General features: G+C 39.9%; 1 protein-coding gene across 1 annotated transcript; it reads left to right on the top strand.

Annotated features, from left to right (window-relative positions):
- Positions 1-2,939: 2,939 nt before the first annotated feature.
- Positions 2,940-10,040, top strand: G6PC1 (glucose-6-phosphatase catalytic subunit 1). The gene is made up of 5 exons (XM_073562616.1): positions 2,940-3,241; positions 4,238-4,347; positions 6,444-6,552; positions 6,681-6,796; positions 7,035-10,040. The coding sequence occupies exons 1-5, from the start codon at positions 3,012-3,014 to the stop codon at positions 7,541-7,543; spliced, it is 1,074 nt and encodes a 357-aa protein (XP_073418717.1). The 5' UTR covers positions 2,940-3,011; the 3' UTR covers positions 7,544-10,040.
- The last annotated feature ends 224 nt before the right edge of the window (positions 10,041-10,264 follow it).

Here is a 10,264-nt window from a genome sequence, read left to right as displayed (position 1 = left end):
TTTAATAGCATTGGTCTTTTCATATAAACCCAAAGGACTTTGGGGGCATCCTAGGCTCCAGGGCCTGGGATCGATTGTAACCCTTGCACCAACTGTAGTTAAGCCCCTGATCATGTGAGTGCAAGTATGCGGTTTGCTAACCTGCTAACTAGACATGCTCAGCCTCGCTCAATACAAGTGAAAATCGCAAAGCCGAATACAATTAGTCAGAATGTGGACGCTGGTGTGTAAATCACACACTTGTGGTCACATGATAGCGCTCACAATGCCGGCAACGGAGAAGTCTCAAAGTGTGCACTATGAGGATTCTGAAGTTATATAAACTTTAACCTCAACTTTAATGATAAGTATGGTGATATTATCAATACTGTATATGCTGGTAATATTTGGCTATGGTTTGTTGGTATTTGTATATATTTATTTATTTTACTCATTTATATAGCGCCATTAATCTCACAGCACTTTACAGACATTGTCATCGCTGTCCCCGATGGGCCTCACAATCTAAATACCTATCAGTATGTCTTTGGGATGTGGGAGGAAACCAGAGTATTGGAGGAAATCCACACAAACACAGAGAGAACATACAAACTCCTTGCAGATGTTGTCCTTGGTGGGTGTGTGGGTTTCCGGGTTTCCTCCAGGACCCAGCGCTGCAAGGCTGCAGTTCTAACCACTGAGTCACCGTGTTGTGACTGTCACACAGTCGCGACACATGCAGCTGCGGCGCCGGACCGCTGATTATCGGGAGCGCTCCAGGTATCCAGATTACCGAGGCAGCTATTCGGTAACTGCTATAACTATTCGGATAAGCTCTTATCCGAAGCTATTCGATCAACCCTAAGTTCAAGCATGTTTATCAGCAAGTAAAGGGGGTTTTACACATAGCGATATCGCTAACAATATCGCTAAAGCATCACCGATTTGGTGACGCAGCACCGATATCGCTATGTGTGATACTTACCTTCGACCGCCTCCCCCGCTGTCCATCGCTGATTGCGCAGCTCCATTTCTCGTCGGGCGCTTCCTGCTGGGCTTCCTCCTGGCGCCGACAAGCGACGCGTGGTCGCGGACAGGAGGACGTCAGGATTGCCACGTCTGAAAGGTAAGTAATGACCGCTAGATCGCTGCCGCATCACTGTGAGATCTGCATGTGTGGCAGCGCACTAGCCACCATTTAGCAATGCACCAGCGATCCTGTCCGGGTCGTATCGTTGTCGGGATCGCTGGTGCATCGCTAAATGTAAAGGGGCCTTAAATGCTCAAGAAGGAACTGAGGGTTTATAAAGCAAAACAACGTGTCCTCTTATCTTTATAGTCTGTCTTTAAAAAGGAGATAAACATGGAAAGAACATACAAGCTCCATGAAAACTTGTTTTCCAAGTTGATTAGTACACAGGTCTCTAATCCACCAAGTGCAGTGCTAACCATTAAGCCCCAGTGAATGTCCAGTCATATAATACATGAACTGTCCAAGTCTGCAAGAGTTAAATCCGCACCTTTAGATTACAGATCACCTGTACACCATATATTACAAGAAGATTTTGCCAGAAATTATGGGAACCACAATAATAAACTTCCATATGAGGCTTTTGAAAATTTTGGTTGCCATGAATGACTGAGAAGGGAATTTTTATTTAATTACTGTACTTAATATATCTTCATAGTTGCCAGAGTGTTAATGTGACACATACCAGAATGTGGATTCCCTTACCTGCAATTTGATTGGCTCCACATAGACTGGGATATTAAATCTAAGGGATCTCTTGGTTGATGAATAAGCTGTAGGATAAATCTCAACTTCTGTGGATATAGCACTGATATATGACATTCATGGTCAAGAACAAAGTCAAGGGTAATCATCAAGAAGTAAATTAAAACACATCAGGCTAGTGGCTATTACAGAAAAGTATTCACAAAACAACTTGATGTTAGAGCCAGGATTAGAACCACAAACACCATAGAACATCAGTGTATACCAAGAATAAGGCCTAGGTTAGGTTCAAACTCAGAAATAAGAACCACTGGCAAAAAGAACAAGAGCTAAGAAAGGATTGTCCATAAATTACCTGGCCCTGTACTGAAACTTTGGTCAACTGGAGATGCCAATAGCCAAGAGAACAACTTTAGCCATGATCCAAAAATGTATGGTCAACACTAGAGTAGAGGAGAGGTTGACGAGAGCTTTATAATTGGACCCAACAGATGGCACAACCAGTAGAGACCTGGCCCTGGTGAACGCAGTAAAGACCTGGGGCCAACAGACTAGTGAGATACTAAATAGAAAGAAAAGGGGGAAATGTATGAGTTAGTTTTGCTCTTTCTCTGGGTTACTCAAAACCAAGGTTTGCTACAAAATCTAAAAAATATACACAGAGCAATAGTAGCAAAAAAACTATTGTGTGACCCAGTCTTAAACCACGCAGTGACACTATAGTTAATAAAGTGCTCAATGTACAAGGATAAGCAACATATGCAATGCAATCTACAAATTAATACATACAAAAGAAGTAGTATTTGACAGTTATAGACACAGTCAAAGACTTAAGTTTTAGTTGAATATTTAATTCAATTAATTCCACTCCATTTGTAATGCAGACAACACATATCTATTATTGGAAGGTACACATCCTTCTAAAATCACGAACAAACAGACCAGAACACCGCTATAACCTAGAGACCTTAGCTAAGCATATTTAGTAGTACCTTCATTCTGACGTCCATACATAGGACTCTGCCCCGTGCAGTGTCAACAAGAATATTTTCACCATTTCTTCATCATTTCTCTGTAATATGACACTGGTCAACAGCTTTTTTCTTCCCCTCTAACCCTACCTGCGTCAACCATGTAATTTTGTCAACAATGTGTTGCTACAGGGATGTTCATGGGGGTCAAAGATTACAATGACTCGCTTGAGCTGCAGACCATATAATAGGCAGCTGCAGGGAGCTAGAGATCAGATCAAGAGACTCAAAGCAAGTAAGCAAGCTTACAAGAGATCGAAATAGAGATGGAGAATGGAATGGATGCTCTCCACCACTCTGGAGTCCAAATGGTCCAATACCTCCAGATGAATTACAAGAGTTCTCAAGACTGGTTCATGTTTGTCTCCTTTGCTGCTGATCTAAGAAATACTTTCTTCATTTTCTTCCCCATCTGGTTCCATCTTTGTGAGTCAGTGGGCATCAAACTCATCTGGGTGGCAGTGATCGGGGACTGGCTCAACCTTGTCTTTAAGTGGTGAGTATATTGGAGAAGTGTTGTTATGATGTTCTTGTTCATTCAGTAATGCTAGGCTTTGACTTATTGAGGATTAAATTATTGTTCATATTATTAGTCACAGGTTTACACTTACATGTAGCTTAGAATGGTTCCCAAAATGTTAACAACAGCTAAGGAACACAGATTGGGCACCATAGCCTTAAATGTCTACCTTTAGCTTAGACGTTATTTTACTAAAATATCATATTAATATCAATATGAACAATTTCCTAATGAAAGTTTATGGTAGACCTTTAGGTACATGCAGGAAAGTGAAATTCCCTATGGCTTTGTCTATAGGATGTGGAGTGTATTTAAACAACCCAACTTGCTGATGGGCTACAGGAAAGGAAATAGGAAATGACACTTGTCTGCCTTCATTGAAACTTGCTTGATTTGCAATTCCTTAATTTTTTAGTGAAAATAGAAAAAAATAATCTAATCTGTCTGCATGTCTATGTAAAAGAAAAAAAAAATAAGCATCACTAGCTATATATCAAAAAATAAAATGGAATGCAAAGCTTATCAGACTTTAGCCCAATCTGAAGAGTAAATGCAAAAAATGGAAGCAGCACTCCAAAAATCAGTGTATGGTATAGGACTTTAGTGGCCTATTGGCTACAAGTTCACACTATGAACCAAAATGTAGCCACATGGGCCATTAAATTCCTATAATGTTCACTATTTTTGGGTGATCCATTTGTTCTGCTGCAGAATATTTTGATGCTTTAATTATAGATTTAGCTTAGCCTCTATCCATCCAGTCAAATATATATATATATATCTAATATCATTTTAATATAATTTCAATAATTAATCAGTTTATACTGGGAAAATACATCTAACAATCAGTAGATTTCATGTTTTAAAGTCTAGCGGTTACAGCTTTCTATTCTGTGCATTGTTTTAACAGTCCCCTATAGGATTCTGTTGATTATCCCTTTTGGTTTATGAGCTATTTTTCTTCACTTCCAGGATCCTGTTTGGTCAGAGACCATACTGGTGGGTACACGACAGCAATTATTACACCAACCTGACTGCCCCCAACATCCAGCAGTTTCCTGTTACCTGTGAGACTGGTCCAGGTGAGAAAATCTCCTATTTTAGATTCAATGTCTTATGTTCAGCGTCTTATTGTGTCCTTTATCAAGTAGACAATAAATGGATCATTTAACAATTCCAGTAGCCCCTCACTGTACATATACAGTTGTGGCCAAAAGTATTGACACCCCTGCAATTCTGTCAGATAATACTCAGTTTCTTCCTGAAAATGATTGCAAACACAAATTCTTTGGTATTATTATCTTCATCTAATTTGTCTTAAATGAAAAAACACAAAAAGAATTGTCCTAAAGCCAAATTGGATATAATTCCACACCAAACATAAAAAAAGAGGGTGGACAAAAGTATTGGCACTGTTCGAAAAATCATGTGATGCTTCTCTAATTTGTGTAATTAACAGCACCTGTAACTTACCTGTGGCACCTAACAGGTGTTGGCAATAGCTAAATCACACTTGCAGCCAGTTGACATGGATTAAAGTTGACTCAACCTCCGTCCTGTGTCCTTGTGTGTACCACATTGAGCATGGAGAAAAGAAAGAAGACCAAAGAACTGTCGGAGGACTTGAGAAAACAAATTGTGAGGAAGCATGAGCAATCTCAAGGCTACAAGTCCATCTCCAAAGACCTGAATGTTCCTGTGTCTACCGTGCGCAGTGTCATCAAGAAGTTTAAAGCCCATGGCACTGTGGCTAACCTCCTTAGATGTGGACGGAAAAGAAAAATTGACAAGAGATTTCAACGTAAGATCGTGCGGATGTTGGATAAAGAACCTCGACTAACATCCAAACAAGTTCAAGCTGCCCTGCAGTCCGAGGGTACAACAGTGTCAACCCGTACTATCCGTCGGCGTCTGAATGAAAAGGGACTGTATGGTAGGAGACCCAGGAACACCCCACTTCTTACCCCGAGACATAAAAAAGCCAGGCTGGAGTTTGCCAAAACTTACCTGAAAGAGCCTAAAACGTTTTGGAAGAATGTTCTCTGGTCAGATGAGACAAAAGTAGAGCTTTTTGGGCAAAGGCATCAACATAGAGTTTACAGGAGAAAAAAAGAGGCATTCAAAGAAAAGAACACTGTCCCTACAGTCAAACATGGCGGAGATTCCCTGATGTTTTGGGGTAGCTTTGCTGCCTCTGGCACTGGACTGCTTGACCGTGTGCATGGCATTATGAAGTCTGAAGACTACCAACAAATTTTGCAGCATAATGTAGGGCCCAGTGTGAGAAAGCTGGGTCTCCCTCAGAGGTCATGGGTCTTCCAGCAGGACAATGACCCAAAACACACTTCAAAAAGCACTAGAAAATGGTTTGAGAGAAAGCACTGGAGACTTCCAAGGTGGCCAGCAATGAGTCCAGACCTGAATCCCATAGAACACCTGTGGAGAGACCTAAAAATGGCAGTTTGGAGAGGGCACCCTTCAAATATCAGGGACCTGAAGCAGTTTGCCAAAGAAGAATGGTCTAAAATTCCAGCAGAGCATTGTAAGAAACTCATTGATGGTTACCAGAAGCGGTTGGTCGCAGTTATTTTGGCTAAAGGTGGTGCAACCAAGTATTAGGCTGAGGGTGCCAACACTTTTGTCTGGCCCATTTTTGGAGTTTTGTGTGAAATGATCAATGTTTTGCTTTTTGCTTCATTCTCTTCTCTTTTGTGTTTTTTCATTTAAGACAAATTAAATGAAGATAATAATACCAAAGAATTTGTGTTTGCAATCATTTTCAGGAAGAAACTGAGTATTATCTGACAGAATTGCAGGGGTGTCAATACTTTTGGCCACAACTGTACTATATCCATTTACATCATTCTATACAAAAGTGTACTACACAGTGGTGTAACTTGAATCTTGTGGGCTCCAAAGAGCAAATTCTCTATCAGGACCCCCCCAACTATCAGAGGTCAACAATAGTATTGGTTTTCTCATATGGGCCTAAGGGGCTGAGGCTAGAAGGCCAGGTGAGACTGCAAGCCCTGCACCCACTATAGTTACACCTATGATACTACATTCATTATATGTTATAGAGGCAAGCTTGATCATCTTCACCTATAGATCAGGATATCTGGATTTTGCAAAATGAAATATTTAATTAAAATAATATTCAAAAATTGTGTCCACACAGGGAGTCCTTCAGGTCATGCCATGGGTTCAGCGGGAGTCTACTATGTCATGGTGACCTCACTACTTACCATCATGCTGAATAGAAGGCATTCAATCTCTTTTAAAAACAGGTAAATAATCTAGTATTCTTCATGATGATGATGATAATATGGAAGAAATATGAGATAGAGAGAATCATCTTTCCATGACCAACTTCATTGCTATTTTGGTTCATTAACAGCATCTATTTCTCTTCTAGATGTCTTCAAGCTGCCCTATGGGCTGGTTTCTGGTTCATCCAAATTTGCGTCTGCCTATCTCGAATTTTCCTTGCCGCTCACTTTCCACATCAAGTTGTGTGTGGCGTCATATCAGGTCAGTGCACAATGCTTCCAATATCTACCAAGGAAAGATCAAAATTTGAGAATCACTGCATATACAGTGACTTTTCCTATCTTACCATATTTCACAAAGTGGTGCCAAATATCTTGTAGTGCCTCCATCTCCACCCTCATAGATCTAACATACATTGACCATCTTGATTGCCAGCATAAAAGTTAACTCGCTCACCTGAGAAGTTGACCTCTTATTGTTCTGTTTATTCTTATTATAGGAATGCTGGTAGCTGAAGTTTTTGGGAATGTTCGATCCATCTACAAGGCCAGTTTAAAGAGATATCTATATACTACTATGTTTCTGTTCTCCTTTGCTTTGGGCTTTTACTTGGTCTTGAAAGCAGTGGGTGTGGACCTCCTTTGGACTCTGGAGAAGGCCAAGAGATGGTGTGACCGACCTGAATGGATCCACATTGACACCAATCCTTTTGCTGGACTCTTGAGGAACCTTGGAATCTTCTTTGGATTAGGCCTAGCGCTCAACTCCCAGATGTATAAGGAAAGCTGCCAAGGAAAGCTTTCAAAACAGTTCACATTCCGTCTCTGCTGTATAGCAACTTCTCTGTTTGTTCTTCATATTTTTGACAGCTTCAAACCACCTACAAAAGTTGAGATGACCTTCTACCTCCTTTCATTCTGCAAAAGTGCTGCCGTTCCTTTAGCTTGTGTAGGGATTGTCCCATACTGTATATCTCACATTATGTACAAGAAAGAGAAGGTTATATAAATGTTGGTCAACATTGGTATAAAACGTTTGAAGGACAATATTCGAAGATGGTTGACATCTAGCATACATGTCTTATAAGAAGACTACGGTGAAAAACCATTCCACTGACTGAGTCATGAAATCACAGAATTTCAAGGAAGGAGAACGGTCACACCAAGGAGATGACAAAGAAACGCACTATACCAGACTCAAGGAAGATTTGGCATACGGGTCAAAGCTTTTAAATGTAAAATAGTGGTAGGAAAGCACAAAAAGACTGTTTCTGTACAGCTCAGGTTCAGAGTCGGATCAGCCAAGGTGGTAGCATGTACTTGTTGTATTAAAACAATGGAGGCAAAAGTGAAATTCTATATTTAAGCCACAATGGTTTGTCCAGGGTTAGAGAAGCATGATTGTTTTCTTTCAAAAATTGTGCCACACCTGTCCATTGAAGGTCACCTTTTTGGAAGGTCATAAAAGTTTCTCTAATCCTATGTAACAATTTAAGGCCATGTTCAAACGTACGGAAATGCTGTTTTTGTTTCTACTGCATTTTCTATTGCAGGTATCAACACCAAAATTCACAACAGCAATTTGCTCTGATTATTGTGAATTTTTTTGTGTTTTTAATGGATTTTTGCAGTGTTTTATACATTTTTATCAAGTTCAGAAATGGGATCAGAGCAGGGATTCTGCATTTAAAAATTCAATAGCATTTTTTTAATCTTTTTTGTTATGCTCCCCATAGAAGCCGACAGGAAAAGAATAAACCACAGAAAGCACAGTTCCACAACTAAACACAGTGGGTATGAGTTTTCATGAAATCACACCCAGTTTGCTTGAGCTGTTTAAGGCCAGGGTCAGACTTGTGAGTGTGATGTTATAAACTCGCACGAGTCTCTCGCATCAATACCCGCAACTGCCGCTGGCACTCGAGACCGGAGTGTGCAGCTGCATAGAAATACATGCAGCCGCACACTCCGGTCCCGAGTTCCGGCGGCAGTGGCGGGTATTGATGCGCAAATTTCTCGCATCACACACGCAAGTGTGACCCTGGCCTAACAACAGATTTTCGGTACAAAGAAAACAGCGGAATATAACAGTATACTCTACGTGGAAACATGGACTTCATTTTTTTGTACATAAAAAATGGTTAATTTGGCTGCCACTACACAAATGGTTTGGAAAAGCTACTACCTCCTAAAAAAGGTGCTAAATACCCATCCAGTATTAATGTGCCACGTCTATTCTATATAGTTTCTTGTTTGTAAGCCAATCCAATTGTTCTGGTCTCATTAAAGGGGTTTTCCAGAGCTCGGACCAAGCCCCTCTCAATCTGAATGTTTGCCCCCATTAATATGAAAACACATACTAGCCTCCTGTGCCGACGTCTTTCCAGCGGTGTGGGCACTCGTGTTCCCTGGACTCATGTGCGATTGTTATGTCATTTAAACGTGTTTTTATTTTAATGGCGACAAACATTCAGATTGAGACATGGCTGTCCTAGTAGTGGACAAAATCTTTAAGGTTGTGCCTTATTATTTCTATAGCCATTAAAGCGGTTCAGTCACCACCAGATATCACAATACAAACTGCATACATTATTAAGAAGTTCACTTAGACTTTTGTATAGGCTGGTGTACTTACTTTGAAAACGGATATCAAAATGTCTGTATAATGCTTTTTTTTTTCTTAAGGTTCCCCCCCATAGTAAAATTACCATATTATTACTGGGAATTAACACCTTCATGCAAGGATTATAGATCTATTGTGAAATGAGTTTTCAAAGTAAGTACACCAGCCTAAGCAATCTATTCAAAGAGGACTGGTCAAAAGTAGACAGTTTATGCCCTTGTATTATTCCGAATGCTCCTGAGTATGGTAATTGTTTTTTTTATTTAGTCAACTAGTTACGAGTCTGGGGGTAATTTTGATGGTGTTTAGTAAGGGAACATTGCTCACAAAATTCTTTGGGGCATCTCTTTAGGCCGCACTGCATAACTACCCTATGAACAACACCCCCTTGGTAAAGAGATCATAAGAATTTTGTCCAAAAATTTTTAAAAAGACCCACATCGGTGCTGCCATATGTCAGATTTACCAAAAACAAAAATAAATAAAAAGATTAAAAACAGAATACTCAGAGGAGCTGTGGGAATCAAATTAGAGCAAAAACTGTATAATATATCGTAAAATCTGAATACAGATCCACGGACATTGGTGGACACAGACAGAAAGGGCCTCGGTGCAAGAAGAGTCTGGGCTCTTAGTAATCAGAGAGTTCTGCCTATGACAGAAGCTGCTTGCTGCTTTGGAGGTGGAAGTGGCCCCCTTACTTCCGGGGCCTTTGGCAACTGCACAGGTTGCACAACTGATATGTCCGCCCCTGCACTTTGCAGATAATTATCATCTTCTTGTTGTCATTTTCAAAAGATCAAAAGTAATAACATCACCTATTTATTGTGTTACTTGTTGTTAAACTTATAATAAATATTGTTGGTTTTGTAAAAAAAAAAAATTTTTATTTCATTGCCTTGTTTTAGATTAATTGAATCATCATGATTGTGTAGTACAAGAATGATAACCTTCAAAACTATTGTTTTTATATGGACACAATGGTAAGAATTAGCAGTTGTTATGAGAGGGTTCGGTCAGTGACAGCAATTTGGAGAAGTCAATTATGAAATTGTCAAGTACTCCCAATTTTCTGCTAAGCTGTCCATATTCGATATGATTTAGTAA

Source organism: Dendrobates tinctorius, unplaced genomic scaffold (assembly GCF_039654945.1).
Source record: "Dendrobates tinctorius isolate UK_male_01 unplaced genomic scaffold, ASM3965494v1 ptg000360l, whole genome shotgun sequence".
Lineage (NCBI taxonomy): Eukaryota > Metazoa > Chordata > Amphibia > Anura > Dendrobatidae > Dendrobates > Dendrobates tinctorius.
Note: the sequence above shows the minus strand (reverse complement) of the source record. Positions and strands in the feature narration are given on the sequence as shown.

Bases quoted from the DNA above. Each gene is read 5' to 3' on its own strand.
- G6PC1 (XM_073562616.1), top strand. From the start codon at position 3,012: ATGGAGAATGGAATGGATGCTCTCCACCACTCTGGAGTCCAAATGGTC. The intron at 3,242-4,237 runs GTGAGTATATTG...CTTCACTTCCAG, and splicing joins CTCAACCTTGTCTTTAAGTG to GATCCTGTTTGGTCAGAGAC. The intron at 6,797-7,034 runs GTCAGTGCACAA...TTCTTATTATAG, and splicing joins TGTGTGTGGCGTCATATCAG to GAATGCTGGTAGCTGAAGTT.